Raw genomic sequence first — 18,687 nt, forward strand, 5'->3', positions numbered from 1 at the left:
CCTAGAGAGAGTTAATTTTAATATTTGGGATAATAATTAAAACATGGGCATGGGAGTATTGCTCCCCATGTACAAAAGCACTTCTTGGGGATTAGAGCACCAATGATTTCCACCAGGACGACTGTCTACTTTGTAGCTACAGGGCTATGCAAAATGAAACTAAAATCAGAAAGTACGACATCAGAGAATCAACGTGTTCTTACGAAATTCAGATTTCACTGTCTCTGGTTACCAGAACTTCTAGAAATTGAGTGTCTTAAGAACCTAATAACTTTGCAGACCATTAATACCTTAACATGAAAACTGATCCTTTGCTAATGCAGAATCTATAATTCCACTGGCTAGTATTCTTCCATGTTTAAGAAGTAAAAATGTCTGGGTCTAAGCAGTTTTAAAAATTTAGAACTTTCAGTCAAGAAAAAAATTGGTTTGATCAGACTACCTATTTTCTTGGAAAATAGGAAGTCAACTCTAAGAAAAATCACTGAGTCACACGAACCCACCGACGACCATTATTTCAACTAACTCTTCCCACAAGATCTCTACGTTGAAAATGAGACAATCCTTCATGCTTAAACAGGAGATGGATCCTATGAGTGTCTCTCTGTAGAAGAAAAACTTATCAAATAAACTGTCTATTAGCCTTACAACCTTTACTCAACAACTCAACATTCAGAGAACTGCTAGGAATGAAAAGTGAAAATAAAATGAAAATGAATGAAAAATGAGACTCAGAGAGACCAGGCCATAAGGTTAAAAACAAAAGGCTCAGATCTGGGGGACGTGAACGTACAGGCCATGGATGTCCCGCTGAAGGCCTGGCGTTCCAGAATAAGGGGCTGGGGCTGGGGGTGGGATAAAATATCTACTAGCAACATTTAAACCAAAGCGTATTAAGAGAAAATAGACTTGAGGTACCAAAATCCAAGAATAAAAGTACAGGAAATCAATGAAAATAATCTAAAGCTAAAATTCCTCACTGTGCTCCATAAGCAAATCTTCTAGACCACAGCATCACGTCGAGTTAATTTAACATTTTAAAGTTCTCTGAATATTAGCAGAGGATTGCCGCAGTGTGTATGTGTGGATGGACGGACGGATGGATGTGGATGGACGGACGGATGGAAGACAGAGATACATATAATTTCAAAACATTTATTTACCATTCACTATTTTGCAAATACAATTCTCCCAATTTGGTTGGGACAAGAGGTATTTGTGTTAAAGGCCAAGTCAGGAACAAGGAAAGACAAAAACATATTTGGAGTGAGAATCCTTTAATAATTCTATATTCATTCCCAGAGAACAATAAATACAGAAATTACAAGCAGTATATGTAACAGTAATGTTTTCCTTAGATACAGAGAGCACCTACTTTAATACAAAGTAACGGGCAAACACTCGTGTTGAAATCAGCACTGGGGAAAGCTACACAACAGAAGAAAATGACACATAAAATGAGAAATTGTTTGTTCTAATCACTGAGACTCATACTCCAGGTCTTCTGCCCCAGGCGAAGGGGCGCTGGAGACCCCGCGGCTGAGCGCCCGTTCAGCTCCGGGCAGCTGCAGTCTGCGGTTGCTCAGACTGGAGCTGTTTACCAAGGTATTCCCTGAAACACAGAAAGGAGATAGCAAGGGAGATTAGAACTGAAACAACAAAGAATCTCTTTCAAAACTGAAGGACAATATACACTGTCGTCTATGCTTACTTTAACATCTAAAAACTAGTAAAATAGCCCCAGAAAACTAATCTTGTCCAAATTTCCAAATTACCTGTACTGTATGAATTTTAAACACTCCATGAACCACAGACAAACAAGGCATGACACACACAAACAAGTAATTCTGCATCCAATCACCGGCAACGTCTGCTTTCCTGTTTAGAGAGTTGTGTCTGCTGCCACCGCTTCTGCAATCTCACAAGTTCAAAATCAATGTACGTATGATTCCAAGTAAGTGGCCTGATACATGAGAAACACATTTCCTGACGTTAGAAAGTACAAGTGTTTATCTCTAAGGATTTACACAAGAGCACATGAAAACAATCACTGAAAATAACATCCAGAATCACGACACTTAATCAGAGCTACTAGTTACCCAGCACTTACTCTGCACTGGCAGAGTCTGAAACCTTCACCAAGATGGTCCTACTGAATCCACAGAACCATCACCAGAGCCGAGAAGCAGTATTCTCATTTTGCAGACGGGGCAACTGTGGCTTAGAGCAGTGGTCTCCAAACGTTTTAGGTGACGTTTTGCTTCAGAAAATTATTTGAATGGTCTGTGTATACTTCACTCTAAATTGCATACAGATACCACTGTTGATTCCAGGACAGAAAACAATCTCTTCCCTATTTTCCTATGAAGGATTTGCCTAAACTTTCGTTTTTGAACTACCTAATAAGGACCAGAAAAAGAGATCTTTTAAGAATATTTAAAAGATCCCCTCCTATAAAAAGGGAAAAGCTTGAGTTTTGGAATAGGGACTGGGTTTACATTCCGGAGGCTGGCAAAGCTGCCCAGAGCTCACGCTGTGAACCACCAGGTGGATCTAGTCCCTTAGGGCTGTGGTTCATCTCCCATGCCAGGACAAAACTAGTACGTAGGGGACAACAGTGAATACCGGGACGTGGGGAAGATAACTGATTTCCTCACATAAGAGGCGTTGCTGAAGTAGGGTCACAGCAGGAGGATTAAAACAGAGGGAAGAAGAGTTTTTCCAGCAGAGAATTTAAAAACACACCCAGGGGGATTCTGTGGCGGTGCAGTGGTTAAGACACCACCTTCCAATGCAGGGGATGCAGGTTTGATCCCTGGTCAGGGAGCTAAGATCCCACCTGCCTCTCGGACAAAAAACCAAAACATAAAACAGAAGCAATATTGTAACAAATTCAATAAAGACTTTAAAAATGGTCCACATTAAAAAAAAATTTTTTTTAAACAAAAAATTTTAAAAAACACGCCCAGCCATAGCTTCCTCCCCAATGTCTTCTGTTCTTGTTTTCCTGGTCAAAGGTCTTTATTACAGATAAATAATAATGCTCCATCCACTACACTCTCAGTTTTTCCCTGCATACAAGGTGGCCTCGGGGCATTCCCTTCCTCACAACCTTACTGCTCGGTGAGTACAAAAACCAGGGCCCTCTTTCCTTGTCTGCTAGGTAGGGTTTATGCAAGCTAGGATTTAAGCGAAGGACAAGAACACACATAGATGTAAGGGTTCAACTAAAAACCCGCACATCAAGAATCCCAGATGGAACTCTGTGAGCCCTACTTGAGGTAGGTCACAGGATACCAAGTCTACTGGGAGAAGAGCCCAGATGGGACTCGCGGACAGAGGAATCAAATTTCCTCCTCAGGCTTTCCTGAAATTGTCATTTGCTATGGCATGTGGGTTGTTAAATTCAGAGGGAGCCGAACCAAGGCGCAACTGAAAAAGATCCTGTCCTACAGAGAGAGGACCCAGCCTGCGCGAAGCTTTGGAGAAAATCTCCTCCTGGGTTCGGCTCGTAAAGGGTTGTGGTCTGCTGTCCTGACATCAAATGTGGTCAATTAGAACATTCCCGAGATTCACCCAAGCTGCCTCTGAGTCCTGTGTGACCCCAGGCACAGGGCAGTCCGGACACCAGTAGCCTGGGGCTGGGAACACACAAAGGTGGCTACGTCTGCACTTTGTTACCGGCCACCGTGGAAACCTGAGTACAGGTGTGCCCACCCTTATCCTCTCACCTCTGCAGCATCCTGGGAGTGGGCATTCTCATCTCCATCGACAGGGGAGGGAAAGCTGCAATCACCTGCTCAGGAGCAAAGCAGGCAGGTGCACGGGCCGGGGCTCAGGTCCACTCCTCTCTCTACTGTGAGGCTGCGCGGCCTCCAAAAAGAGGCCAGAAAGGTGCAGAAAGCAGACACTGCGCCTATCTTTATAGTAGGAAATAATAACAGGTGTGAATAATTTCTTCAGGTTAAGGTTACGTCACTGTCAGGCAAGAGGAAAAGTGACTATGGACTTTTCTTCAGGGGATGACAATGCATCTCTGATAGGACGCCAGAAGAGCTACTTAAGTGAGTTAATCTGAGTATTGAGTCAGTCTCGCTAAACACGAAGATCAATACAGTAAAAATTCAACGCATAATTCACTCAAAGGGTATCCGATTTGTACCAGCAATCTACAGGAGCTGGACATTAATTCTTTGCTTCTACTACCTAAGAAGCAGAATTTGAGAAGTGTAATATTCTCTTCTCTTTAAACTTCATCCATGACTTTGTGGGGGAACAGAATTTGCTACCCAATATGTCTCTTCAACATGAGGATTATTTTAGGCTGATTATTTTTTAAAAAAACGAAAGCCTTGGCAAGTTCGCTTCTTACCTGCCCCTTAACGGCCTAAAGAACTCAGACAAAGGCCCTGGTCCAGGAAGGGCACTGTCACCGGAGATCTACAAAGAACACGGGTCGGCGCTGGGGGGAGCTGCACAGGGCCGGGAGACCAGAGTCCTCTGTGTGTCCCACTGTCCCCGCGGGCCCAGCAAGCATCTGTCACCAAACATCTGCTTTCCCGCCTCCGTGTGAACTGCCTTCTCCCCGCTGAAGTCCCCCCCCGCACCCCCTTCTCCTCTCTCAGATGCCACATAGTTTAAAGCTGAGTTATTCCTCCAGCTTTTATCATGATTCTGAGTATTACACACAAAGCAAATTTTGTTTTTATGAACCGATTTTCCTATGTAAACCACGAACCACGTAAAAATCACAGTGCTCCAAGGTCACCTGGATTTTCTCCTATGTTTTCTTCTAGGAGTTCTGTGTTTTACATTTAGGTTCACGATCCATTTTGAGTAGCTTTTGTGGATGTCCGGTTGTTCCAGCACCATCTGTTGAAGAGACTACCTTTGCTCCCCTGTATTGCCTTCACTCCTTTGGCAAAGATCAGTTGACTATACTCATGGGGCCCTATTTCTGGGCTCTCTGTCCTGTTCCATTGACCCATTTGTCTACTCTTTCACCCACACCCCCACTATCTTGATTACTTAGCTTTATAATAAGTCTTCAAGTCAGGTGGTGTCAGTTTTCCAACTTTGTTCTTCTCCTTCAATATTGTGTTGGCTATGCTGCGTCTTTTGCTTCTCCATACAAACTTTAGTATCAGATTGTCGAGGTCCAAAAAAGAAAAATAACTTGCTGCGATTTTGATTGGGATTGCACTAAATTTATATCAACAGATCAAGCTGAGAACTAACATCTTGAAAATATTGAATCTTCCTATCCATGAACATGGAATCTCTCTCCATTTACTTAATTCTTCCATGATTTCATTCATAGTTTAAAAGTTTTCCTCATGTAGATCTTATACATATTTTGTTGAATTTATACCTAAATATTTCATTTTGGGGAAGTGCTAATGTAAATGGTATTGTGTTTTTAATTTCAAATTCCATCTGTTCATTGTTGGTACATAGGAAAGTGATTGACTTTTCTGTATTAACCTCATATCCCACAACCTTGCTGTAATGGCTTATTAGTTCCAGGACATTTGTTTGTTTTTGTCAAATCTTTAGGATTTTCTATGTACATGATCATGTCATCTGAAAGCAAAGGCAGTTTTATGTCCTCCTTCCCAATCTGTATACCATTTATTTTCTTTTCTTGTCTTAATGCGTTAGCTAGAACTTCCAGTACAAAGGAGTTGTGAGAGGGGATCATAGTATCCCTTTATTATCCTTTTACTTTCCATGGGATCTGTAGTGATGTTCCCTTTTTCATTTATGACACTAGTTAATTTGTGCCTTCTCCTTTTTCCTTAGTTAGTCTGGCTATAGGCTTATCAGTATCATTAATTTTTTCAAAAAAACAGCTTTTGGTTTCCTTGATTTTCTCTACAAATGTCCTATTTTCAATTTCCTTGTTTTTTTATTCTTACTTCTTTTCTTCTGCTTACTTTGATTTAATTTGCTCTTTTCTTCTCATTTCATAAGCTGGAAACTTAGATTACCGACTCTTGAGCTTTCTTCTTTTCTAATATATGCATTCGGTGCTATAAATTTCCCTCTAAGCACTGCTTGCACTGCATCTCACAAATTTTGAAAAGCTGTATTTTCATTGTCACTTAGTTCAAAATATTTTTAAATTTCTCTTGAGATTTCTTCTTTGACCTCTGTGTTATTTAGAAGTGTTGTTTAATCCCCACATATTTGGGAATTTTCCAGTTATCTTCCTGTTATTGATTTCTACTTTAATTCCACTGTGGTCTGAGAGCTGACACTGCATGATTCCTATTTTTTTTAATGTGTTAAGGTGGGTTTTATGGCCCAGAATGTCTTGGTGAATGTTCCATGTGAGCTTGAGAGAAATGTGTATTCTGCTGGTACTGGATGAGGTAGTCTATAGATGTCAATTCTATTCAGGTGATTGATGGTGTTGTTGACTTAACTGTGTCCTTACTGATTTTCTGCCTGCTGGATCTGTCCATTTCTGAAAGGGGGGGGGCTGAAATCTTCAACTATGATAGAATTCATCTATTTCTCCTTACAGTTCTATCAGTTTCTGCCCCACATAGTTTGATGCGCTGTTGTTAGGTATATACATGTTAAGAATTATTATGTCCTTTTGGAGAACTAACCCCTTTATCTTTACAGAATGACCTTTCTTATCCCTGATAAACGTTCCTTACTTATAAGTCTGCTTTGTCTGAAAGCAATATAGCTACTTCTTGGTTCTTTTGATTAGTGTTAGCATGGTGTATTTTCCTCCATTCATTTACTTCTAATCTGTATGTGTCTTTATATTTAAAGTGGGTTTCTTATAGGCTACACATAGTTGGGTCATGCTCTTCGACCTGCTCTGATGATCTCTCTCTCGCCGGGTGCAGTTAGACCACTGACACTCAGAGTGATTACTGATGCAGCTGGATTAATGTGTACCATATTCATTTCTGTTTCCTATTTGTTGCCCTTTTTTTTCGCTTTTTTTTGCGGTACGTGGGCCTCTCACTGCTGTGGCCTCTCCCGTTGTGGAGCACAGGCTCCGGACGCACAGGCTCAGCGGCCATGGCTTACAGGCCTAGTCGCTCTGCGGCATGTGGGATCTTCCCAGACCAGGGCATGAACCCGTGTCCCCTGCATCGGCAGGTGGACTCTCAACCACTGTGCCACCAGGGAAGCCCTTTCGCTCCTATTTTTGTCTTCCACTCTTTTTCTGCCTTTTGTGGTTTTAATTCAGCATTTTATATGATTCTATTTTCTCTCCTTTCCTACTCAGCACGTCAGTTATACTTCTTTTTTTACTTTTTTTAGTGGCTGCCCTAGAGTTTGCAATATATTAATTTACAATTAATCCATGTATACTTTCAAATAGCACTATACCACTTCACGGATAGTGTGAGTACCTTGTAATTACCAAATAATCTTAATTCCTTCCTCCTGTCGCTTGTATCATTGCTGCCACTTATTTCACTTATATATAAACATACATAAGCAACGTGTATAAAATACATAGAAGCGTACATACTCAAGGATATTGTTGCTATTAGTTTTTTGAACAAACTTCTATGTTACATCAGTTAAGAATAAGAAAAATAAAAGTTTTTATTTTACCTTCAGTTGTTCCTTCTTTGATGCTCTTCCTTTCTTTATGTAGATCTGAGTTTCTGACCTCTATTATTTTCCTTCTCTCTAAAGAACTTTTTTCATATTCCCTGTATGGCAGGTCTACTGGCAACAAACTCCCTCAATTTTTGTTTCTTTGAGGAAATCTTTATTCCTCCTTCACTTTTGAAGGATAACTTCACAGGGTACAGAATTTGGTGAGTTTTCTTCTCTCAACATGTTAAATATTTCACTCCACTCTCTACTTGCTGACATGGTTTCTGAGAAGTCAGATGTAATTCTTACCTTTGTTCCTCTGTAGCTAAGGTGTTTTTTCCCCCTGGCTTCTTTCAGGATTTTTTTTTTCCACCTTTGATTTTCTGTAATTTGAAAATTCCATGTCCAGGTGTAGTTTTTTTGGTGTTTATCCTGCTTGGTGTTCTCTGAGCTTTCTGGATCTGTGGTTTGGTGTCTGACATTAACTTGGGAAATCCTCAGTCATTACTCTTTCAAGTATTTCTTCTGTTCCTTTCTCTCTTTCTTTTTCTGGTATTCCCACCACATGTATTTTACCTCTTCTGTAGTTGTCCCATCGTCCTTGGATATTTTGTTCCGTTTTTTTAGTCTTTGTTCTCTTTGCTTCTCAGTTTTGGAGGTTTCTACTGATATATCCTCAAGCTCAGAGAGTCTTTCCTCATCCGTGTCCAGTATAACTTATAAGTCCATCAAAGGCATTCTTCGTTTCTTTTACAGTGTTTTTGAGCTCTAACTTCTCTTTTCGGTTCTTTCTTAGGATTTCTATCTCTCTGCTTAACTTGCCCATCTGTTCTTGCTTGCTGCCTACTTTACCCACTAGAGTCCTCAGCATACTAATCCTAGTTGTTTAAAGTTCCCAGTCTGATCTTCCAACATTACTGCCATGGCTGGTTCTGATGCTTCCTATGTCTCTTCTTTTTTTTTTTTTTTGCTTTTTGGTATGCCTCGTAGTATTTTCTTGATAGCTAGACATGGTGTGCTAGGTAAAAGAAACTGCTGTAAATGAACCTTATGTAACGTGGTGGTGAGGTGAGGGAGAGGAAGCTTTCTGGAGTCCTTTGATTGGGTTTCAGTCTTTCTTGAACCTGGGCCTCAGGATTGTGAACTTCATGAGTGCTCCTCAGGGTTTTTTCTACCCCTTTGGGTGAGACAGCATGATTAGAGACAGCTAGAGTTGGTTATTTCCCTTCCACAGGTCAGTCAGACTCTGATGACACCGCAGCAGGCTGGGCTCTGGTTAACTAGTTTCCCCTGCGTGCAGGCCTTGTTAGAACGGAACAATAGAACTATTTCAAAATGGTTCCTTTCCCCTCCCCCTGCCAGAAGCCCAAGGGAATTTTTCTCAGATATTTACTGTGGGAACCTGGTCTGGCTTCTGGAGAGAAATCTCCCCATATGGTGGGGGCCCCCCATGACTGGATCCCCTGGAGTTTTTAATCCTCAGACTTGTGCACACGGAGCCTCCTGCAATTCACCAAGCACGGCCCAGCTCTCCTGCCAGGCACCGGTCCCCCGCTGGTCTCCACATGTGAGTCCTGCTCAGGTAAGCCACAACTCCCTGTATTCACCTGCCTCTCCAGTCTCGTCCTACCTTCTCCCCTATGGATCCAAGAAGGACTGTTGATTTTTTCAGTCTGTTCAGCTATTTACCTGTTGTTGAGATGTAGTGGCAACTTCCAAACTCCTTACATGCATAACTGGAAACCAGAAGTCCCTCCGTTTCATTTTGAATGCTGGTTCCAGACCAGCAAGTAGTTACAACAAAAAGCGATCTGCACAATGCAGAGTATGCCCCTAAATGATCACAGTATGTGCAAATCTGGTTAATGTAATGTGCTGTGTGGGAGAAATGTCTGTGCTGTTAGAAGGACTCTTAAGAAGATAGTATGCAATAAGCAAAGTCCACGTTTAGCGCTTCTTATAGACTCCTTTTTCTTTAATTATATTTAGAATGTAAGATTCTTACACGAGAATTCCTCCACTAAAAATATCATAAGAATAATGTGGAAAACTCCAGGTACTCAAAGACAGACCACAATTTTCTAAATTAGTTTTGGAAAATGTTAAACCCAGAAATGTCATGTTTATTTAAAATCACATGGAATGTTTTTTAACATGATTATTAATGCTAAAAAGTTAAAACTTACATAAGGGTTTTTTTCCTTCAATTCTGTTCATAAGTAACTGTTTTAATCACTGCATTTATGGCTACGGACTATTTACAGAACAACTAAAATATACTAAGCAGAGGTAAAGGTCCGAGAATAAAGGAGTATCACCCACACCCTCGGCTTGCTGCGTTCCTCTCTATTTACGTACACATGAAAGACAGAGAGAGGGTGACACTCTCACAACTTATTATTCTGTTTGAAAATAGGTTGAAAAAGAAGCTAGAAACAAGGAGAAAATTCTACAGGAAATCCTCTACCTACAAAATTCAGTGTTTCTTTCCTGAGGTCCTGAGCTGTCCATATGCACATACTGCTGCTTCTGAATTAGAGGCTGATGACATTTAAAATCATTCGGTAGGAGAAAAATGATGACATTTTAATGATGTTAAATTATAAAGTATAAACTGAGGGTCTATATAAAAGTTCTCTAAAGTAAGCTGTCACTGTTTACATATTTTGCCAAATTTAAGAATATAAAAATCCAGCCCTGCTCAGAAGAATGAGGGACATACCAGGAACTGCACATGGGGACGGGAAGATCAGAGCCTGCACGTGCCACTTACAGAGCTGTGGATAGGACTGACCCGCTCGAGGCCCCCTGGACTGAGGAGACCCTGGTGTGTGCCCAACGCACACCCCAGCAACTCCATTAGGCCCCCCATGCCACCCACAACAGTCAGGGTTACACATAACCCACCCGTCAGTCCACGTAAACACAGGTGTTAAGTGGAAGGGAGAAACAGTTCACGGAAATAATTCTGCAATCAGTCATAAAATCGTGAAAAAGAATTAAGTAACATTTTCACATGATATACAACTCTATGCTCCATGTTCTATAAATCAGGGATAAGTCCTTCTCTACATTATCAAGAAAAGTAATTTAACTCCCTAGAGCAGAGTCTAAATCAAGACCCAGAGACAATGCAGTTCCATGATATTGTGAGTATCCAATATCCAGTTTATACTTAAAATGTAATTTTTAACTTAAAACCAAAAAAAAATTCCCCTCAGTGAAAAAGAAATGTTAACTTTACTATATCCAAAATTACGATTTCGTCTAATCAACAGAAACTGGTAAAAATGCAATGCCAAAAAATCTAAAAATCATTTATGGTAGAAAAAGGTAAAAAAATCAAGAGTGCGCTGGAAATCTGGAAACAGCCAGGGAGGGCCTCGGAGAAAAACAACAACAGAGAGAACGTGCAAAACTGTCAGGAAAAGCTGCTGCTGCCATTCAGACAGACTTTCATTCTACTTTTACCCATGGGTGTATTTTCATTATCTTCAACTAATTCATTTCACTGCATTGTACTAAAATATACCCTTTCTAAAATTTTGTTTTAATTAAATCAAAACAAACAAAATGTTGAGAGGAAACCAAGTCAACTGTGTTTTCAGGTTTTATTTGGTGTGAAACATCTTTCGGACACCAGTCCCATGGTTTAGGTTAAAAAGCCTCTATTTTAGGAAAGTAGAAAGGCAGACTTTACCAGCATGATTTACTAAAGGCAACTTGGTTACGTGCATAAAGATACTGATTCAAAATCCTTTTACATTTGGGGAAAACTCTGCTGAAAATTTACTTTCCAATGGCATTCTATTTGGTCTCACACTAATCTGATGTTGAAATGAACTGCTATGACTTGAGCAATTTTCACTCTCTGGCACAAAGTGCCAGAGAAATGCGTATGTCACAACGAAAGACACAGGTCACGTGTGAGTTCTAATCTGCATATGAAAATGCCTTTCTCAAAGAAAGCACAGGAAAATGCTGACACTAAGCTTCTCCATTCCAGGGGACTTATCATAACTAAAACATTAAAGCTAAAATAGCTTGGTACATAACTAGAGAGGAGGGGGGAAAAGGATATTCTCTCATCAGCTAGTCAATGACAAAGAGCAAATAAACCAGTTTTTGGCTATAGAGACAATTTACCTTTCCTTTTGTAATCGTACATCAAAAAATTTACTGAGGCCAAATCAGATTCCTAAATTCAAGAAAAAGTTTTCAAATTTTAAATGTTTCATCTTTTAATTCATGATCATTTGCACAATAAAAATTCTTAACCAAAAAATTTTCTCCACTGGCAAAGGGAAAACTCCCAGTCAACATCCTATTCCATACCCAGCTTTTTTTCCACATTGGAAATATACATTAAAAAAAAAAGGGGGGGGGGCTTCCCTGATGGCGCAGTGGTTAAGAATCCGCCTGCCAATGTAGGGGACGTGGGTTCAAGCCCTGGTCCAGGAAGATCCCACATGCCACGAAGCAACTAAGCCTGTGCGCCACGACTACTGAGCCTGAGCTCTAGAGCCTGCGAGCCACAACTACTGAGCCTGCGAGCCACAGCTACTGAGCCTGCAAGCCACAACTACTGAGCCCACGTGCCACAACTACTGAAGCCTGCATGCCTAGAGCCCGTGCTCTGCAACAAGAGAAGCCACTGCAATGAGAAGCCTGCACACGGCAACAAAGAGTAGCCCCCACTAGCCGCAACAAGAGAAAGCCCACGCGCAGCAACTAAGACACAAGGCAGCCAAAAATTAACTAAAAAAAAAAAACTAACAATAAATTCTTCAAGAGAAAGAACTATTAAAATGAAGTTGTTTTTTATTAACAAAAGAAGAATTATGCTTCAACAGCCCTACTTTCAGCAAAAGGGGAAAATAAAACTGTATTTAATGGAAACTTCAGGAAAATATCTGTCAATAAAAGCTCACTGATTGCAACAGCCTCCAACTCTATTAAATGCCAACATTCTGTAAACGTACTTCATGAAAGAAACAGAAACAAACCAAGAGAGAGAAAATTACTAAATAATTAATTTACATTGAAAAATGTTGCTCAGGGTAAAGTAAAAGGAGGGAATCCAGTGGAGTATTCTCTAGTTTCCTGACAGACTTGAAAGATTTTTCTCTGCTAAACAGTAGATAAAAAACCATTTTTGAGTGCCCCCTGCCTTGAATCCCATTCTTCTTGCACAGACAATATGAAAAGAGTAAAAACATTTTCAGTCCCTCAAGCACCACGCGCACCAGCTCTGAAATCTATCCCTAGTCCATCTACTGCTTGGTACCAACTGTTACCATTCTAGTCCATGGCACGAGCCATCCCTACCCACGGCCACAATGAGAATCTATGAAACGGTCTTCCTGCTGCCACACTCACCCCCAACCATCCACTCTCCACAGAGGAGCCTGTGAGACCTTTCAAAGTACAAATCAAATCCTGTCACTCCCCTGTTAAAACCTTTAACCACGACTTTCAACTCATCCAACAGAAGGACCCACCAGACCCTCCGTGATCAGATCCCGGCCACCTCGCCTCGCCCATCTCCTTTCCTTCTGGCCTCACCCACTCCTTCAACTTGCCCTCGAAGCCCAGCACTGCTGACAGTTCCCTGTGGTGGCGACTGGCGCAATGCAGGATGCTGAACAGCATCCCTGGCCTCGACCCACCAGCTGCCATTAGCACCACCTCCCAGACCCCAGCTGCCACATCCAAACATGTCTCCAGGCATTGCTCTTAAAGAAGCCAAGCTCCCTCCTGCTTCCTGGTCCTTTCCCCTCCCGTTCCCTCCACCTGCAATCCAACCCCCAACACTGGAGGTGGGTGACTGGTTCCTTTCCATCACTGTCTCAGCCTGGCTGCTGGGACCACTCAGAAAGGCCATCTCTCATCACCCACTTCCATCACATCTGTCGCCTGGAGCCAGGCGTAACAGGGTACAAATTAAGTGCTCAAAGAGCACCTGCTGGAAGAATGCATAAATGTCAGTATTCATGAGTAAAGTACTTAAGTGGCAGGATCCTAATATTTAATACATGATGTCACGGTGGCAATCCTGGATCCTCTGCTATCCTGTATCTGCCTGCATCTTTCACACCTGAGCATTTGCATGTGCCATTAATCTGTCCTTTGGAACTATCAGTAGCATTACCGTCAGTTAGCGCATCTTTCCCAAGGATGGGGAATAGAGAGGCATCTGAGTGCAGAAGAGCGCGGAACAGCCAACCTACTGCTAAAACAGCCACAGCCGAGAGAGTCCAGGGGTGTCTGCTCACGGACACAGATGGTTCACCATTGTATCTAAGTAGTCACTCTAATTTATCTTGTTTTGAGTACAAAAAGGTCAATAATTTTGACTTAAAAAATAAAAGCAAGAGGAAAAACATGACTCTGGCTACTATTTCAAAGGCAAAAGGCTGTAACGGACGAAATGTGAGAGCTGAATCTTCACTGATCAATCAGCTTTTACTGTTTTCATGTGAACGGGTAAAAAGCCATTCAGGTTAACCATACGCCGAACAGTTAAACCCTGCAAAATTGTAGCGTCTCTAATCAGTAGTCGAGATGAATTCCATTGAACTCTCAAAAAACTTATTCACCTATGTCTTAATGGTCCTTTTAGTTACTTCTGGAGTTGTTTCTGATACTAGTACTTTGAATATACATTTCTTCAGAACACTAATGCAGCTGTTTTTTCTAAATCATCACATCACTGCTCTGAACGGCTAAAATGTAACTCTAGGTATTAATCAAAATCACTGCTTTAAAAGCCACCACTCATCGGAGCCTTTCCACAAGAACTTCTGGACGGGAACGTGAGGCCCAACAGAGCAGCAGGGGGTGGGCGGCACCTACCAGTTGTGCACCATGAGCTTCTGCACGGCCAGGAGGGCGTTGTAGCGCACCTGCTGGTCCTCGTGGTGCATGTGGTTCATCACCAGCTGCTTCCCGCCGAGCTGCTCGATGACCCTGGGGGCCAGAAGCCACGTGGTGAAGACGCTGCAGTTACTTTCAAATGCAAGCTGTTAGCAGAAAGGCCCAACTCCGAACTGCCCAGTGGTTTTACAAAGAAAAGTTACCATTCAGGTAAGTAAACCAACACACGTGTCTTTTTTAAAATATCATTTTCTCCAAATCACAGACTTAAAGTTTTTATATATTTTCTCTTGAATCCCTAGTGATAAATCCAACTGTTATTCTCATTTCCTAGTCTGGGCAAATGTCATCAACCTGGACTGCTGCAGTAATCTAGATTACAGTGTTCTATAGGCAGTTGAGTAGTAACTTCTTTATCACCAGGATTTGTGGCTTGCTTAAAAACCAGTATACTGAATACCACCGTATGTCTGAAGTAACATCAGATCAATACTAAGCCCAGCAGTTGCCATGCTGTGAACCAGATACGGGCTCAGATGCAGACAGCAGAGAACACGAGGTTAAAAAGCACCCCGTAGGAGCCATGTTAATTTCCTGAAAAAACTTGATTTGTTAAGATATCTGCCCTTTCCTGTAATGATGGAACATGAACATGCCACATGACCTGCTGGGCAGTGAAACAAATGAGAAAATTCCTGCTGTCAAGAACACCAGGAAGACTGACAACCGGCACTGCTTTCTGTCACTGCCCCCTCAACCCCCTGAAAAATCCAGTTACTACAGACACAAAAGCAAAGTGAAAATGGTTATTTGCCTCACGAACGGAAGGAGGTTCTCTGCTCCTCTGGGGGGGAGCGGGGGTGTGCAAAGAGCCGGCGAGTGTCTTTAACCCCAGCCTGGGAGTGTGGGAGCTGCGGTCGGTGCTGCCTGCTGCCTGGTGAGTGACATCGCCACCACACAGTCCGTGACAAGCGGCACCTTAGTGCAGTAGGGCTTCTGGTGGTTTAAGACAACCTCGCAGATGAGCACATGGGGTCAGGGGTGAGGGAGAGGCTTCATCTGTACGCCTTTTTATGTCTTATTTTTTAAAGCATCTTTTTAAAAAAATGTACTGAATTGAGAAAAATAATGCAGTATAATTATACCCAAACTTTATGAGTGCTTGATACGTGCCAGGAATGTAACAAGCTTCTCCAGACAGCATACAACAGCCTCAGTCTCATTTAATGCTTTCTCCCTCAACTCCTATCCTTTCACTGTTAGCGTACCTAAGTGATTTCACATTACCAAGCCAGCCTCACCTCCTCTGCAAAGCCTTACCTGTCTCCTCCCAGAGGGAATTCCTCACTCCTCAGTACTTGGAAACACATCCTTCCATTACTATATATCTACTGTGACTTTTCTTACACGTGTTATATTTCCCTTTATATTTGGAACCTACTCAGGTCAGTAACAATATAACCACAAATAATAACTTAAAAATCACCAGTGCTAACAAAATGGCTTTTGAATTAAATCACACAAACCAAAGAAAACCCTGAACGTGATATTTCTGGTGTGATCTCTGCTGGCTACTGCACAACAGTACTGTACACATGTGCTTATGTTTTCATACTTCCCATCTTTAATTAGGTTTATCATTTATCACGATTCCCGGTACTATGGTCATCTTGGTTCTGCTCACTCCGTCAGCTCCTCAGCTGAATGAGTCTACTTTACAGGAGTATATAAACTAGGACCTCTATGTGGAATGCCTCGGGACACCCCGAGGAAACCAAGGCTCCTCACTTACCGCTTGCCTCGCGGGTAATGCCGAACGTACTCGCCGACATCATGGGCAGCAACAGCTAAGACTTGTGGGTCATCGGACACCTCCAGAAGTTTGGTCAAAATCCTGAAATAAATTTAATACAAAGAGAGATTGATTTCTAATTCTTTTCTAGAGCACAACAGAGCAAAGGTATAATGCCAATACTCTCCTGAAAATAAACATTTACAAATATAACTATTTTCTACAAGTTTCACTGCTACACACGATACACTACACATGATTTACTGCAGGTAAGTTAGCAGCTTTCAAACCTTTATACACACATTAACAGGTCACTTTCAGATTCACAACGTCCACCACCCACAATTCCCACAATACCAGGGAAAGGGAAGAAGGGAAAACATAGGGAGTTTTTAGGGCAGTGAAACTATCCTGTGTGATACTGTGACACAGCAGCAACTGTACAACAGAAAGGCATGAACCTGAACGTAAACTATGGACTTCAGTTAAAATAATGTATAAATATTGGTTCATCAACTAACAAACGTGCCACACTTAGGCAAGACATTAAAAATAGGGGAAACTGTGCCTGGTGGAGGAAGAGAGGGTATATGAGTACTCTCTGTACTCCCTTCAATTTTTCTGTAAACCTAAAATTATTCTAAAAATTAAATTCTATTAATTTTACCAGTTATAGTAAGGTATATATGTAGTAATTCTATCAAGAAACTGAGAAGATGACCCAAAAATGGGAGATAATATTTGCACAGCATATTATCTGATCAGGGATTTACATCCAAAATATATTAAAAAACTCTTACAACTAAATACTAAAAAGAGAACCCATTTAAAAAATGAACTAAGAATCTGAACAGACATTTCTCCAAAGATATAAAATGGCCAATAAGGACAAGAAAAGATGCCAGACTCGTTAGCCATCAAGGAAATACAAATCAAAACCATGATGAGATATCACTTCACACTCACTAAAACGGCTAGAATCAAGAAGTCAGACAATAGTAAGTGCTGACATGGAGATGGAGAAATCAGAATCCTCATACACTGCTGGTGGAAATATGAAATTGTACAGCCACTTTGGAAAACAGTTGAGTAGTTCCTAAGATGGTTAAACAGAGTTACCATATGATTCAGCAATTCTATTCATAGATGTCTACCCAAGGAAGAGAAATAAAAACGTACGTCCACATAAAAACTTGTACACAAATGTTTATTACCAGTATTTTTCATAATAACCCAAATGCCCATCACCTAATGAGTGGATAAATAAAATGTAATATGTCCTTATGATGGAATATTATATGACCATAAAAAGGAACAAAGTACTGCTAAATGCTACAACATGAATGAACCTTGAACACCTTATGGTAAATGAAAGAAGCTGGTCACAAAAGAACAAATATTATATGATTACATTCACATGAAATTTTCCTAATAGGCAAATCCATAGAGACAGAAAGTAAAAGCTTAGGGCTGAGGGCGTGGTTGGGCAGAGAAGTGACAGCTAAAGGATACAGGGTTTCTTTCTGAAGTGATGGAAAATGTTCTATAATTGACTGTGTCGATGGTTACACAACCCAGTGAATATACTGATTTATACACTTTAAATGGGTGAATTGTGTGGTATGTGACTTATATCTCAGTAAAAAAGAAAGACACTTGCACATATTAGGTCATCTTTATTATAACAAAGGGAACCGTGCAAAGCAATGGGGAAAATGTATGTTATTTTCAATAAATGTTGCTAGTTCAATTAGATATCCATGTAATGAAAAAAACAAATCTTGTCCTACCTTATACACCTTACCCAAAAACCAATTCCACACGGAACGGAAATCTAAATGTGAGAGGTTAAACGATAAAGCTTCTAGCAGGTAACACAGGGGTATATCTTCAGGACCTTGGGTAGGCAAAAACTTCTTAACCAGACACAAGAAAGCACTAGCCATAAATAATAAACTGAGCTACATCAAAAGTAAAGAGTTACTGGCATTTGACGTGGTAGAAGAAGAGCTGTGATGAATACATATGACCAAGAAACCTATAGAATTCCCACAAAAACAAAAACAAAAACTTGAACAGGCACTTCTCCTGGGAAAAAAGATATCCAAATGGCCAATAAGCACACGAAAAGGTATTCAACCACATGGTAAGGAAGAAAATAGAAATTAAAACCATGGAATATCTAAAAATTTTAAGAGGGACAAAAATGTGTCCACGAGTATGTGGAAGGATGGGGGTTTTTCAGAGTGTAAACTGGCATTTAAAACTTACTTCAAGAGCTCATAATTCTTCTCATTTAACCTCACAGCATTTTCTCTCCAAAATTTCTCAGATTTGTGCACAGGACTCCATTCCAATCTTCCAGATTTAAGTTCTGAACTATATTCATCAAATGAGCTGTAAAAAGATTTCAAAGTTTATAAGAATCTGAGAGATAGATA

The 18,687-nt window shown here is 40.9% G+C and overlaps 1 protein-coding gene across 4 annotated transcripts in view; it reads right to left on the reverse strand.

Annotated features, from left to right (window-relative positions):
• Positions 1-1,155: 1,155 nt before the first annotated feature.
• Positions 1,156-18,687, reverse strand: part of ATP6V1H (ATPase H+ transporting V1 subunit H) — a 95,927-nt gene continuing 78,395 nt past the window's right edge. For 3 of the 4 annotated variants that reach the window (XM_060035376.1, XM_060035375.1, XM_060035377.1), the window contains 4 exons: positions 18,518-18,643; positions 16,247-16,348; positions 14,434-14,547; positions 1,156-1,612 (listed from right to left, as the gene is read on the reverse strand). In XM_060035376.1, the coding sequence (XP_059891359.1) occupies positions 1,552-1,612; positions 14,434-14,547; positions 16,247-16,348; positions 18,518-18,643 (403 nt within the window). In that variant the 3' untranslated portion in view covers positions 1,156-1,551. Of the gene's footprint in view, positions 1,613-14,433; positions 14,628-16,246; positions 16,349-18,517; positions 18,644-18,687 lie in introns of all 4 variants that reach the window. The other variant, XR_009522577.1, reaches the window with a different exon arrangement.

Source organism: Delphinus delphis, chromosome 17 (genome assembly GCF_949987515.2).
Source record: "Delphinus delphis chromosome 17, mDelDel1.2, whole genome shotgun sequence".
Lineage (NCBI taxonomy): Eukaryota > Metazoa > Chordata > Mammalia > Artiodactyla > Delphinidae > Delphinus > Delphinus delphis.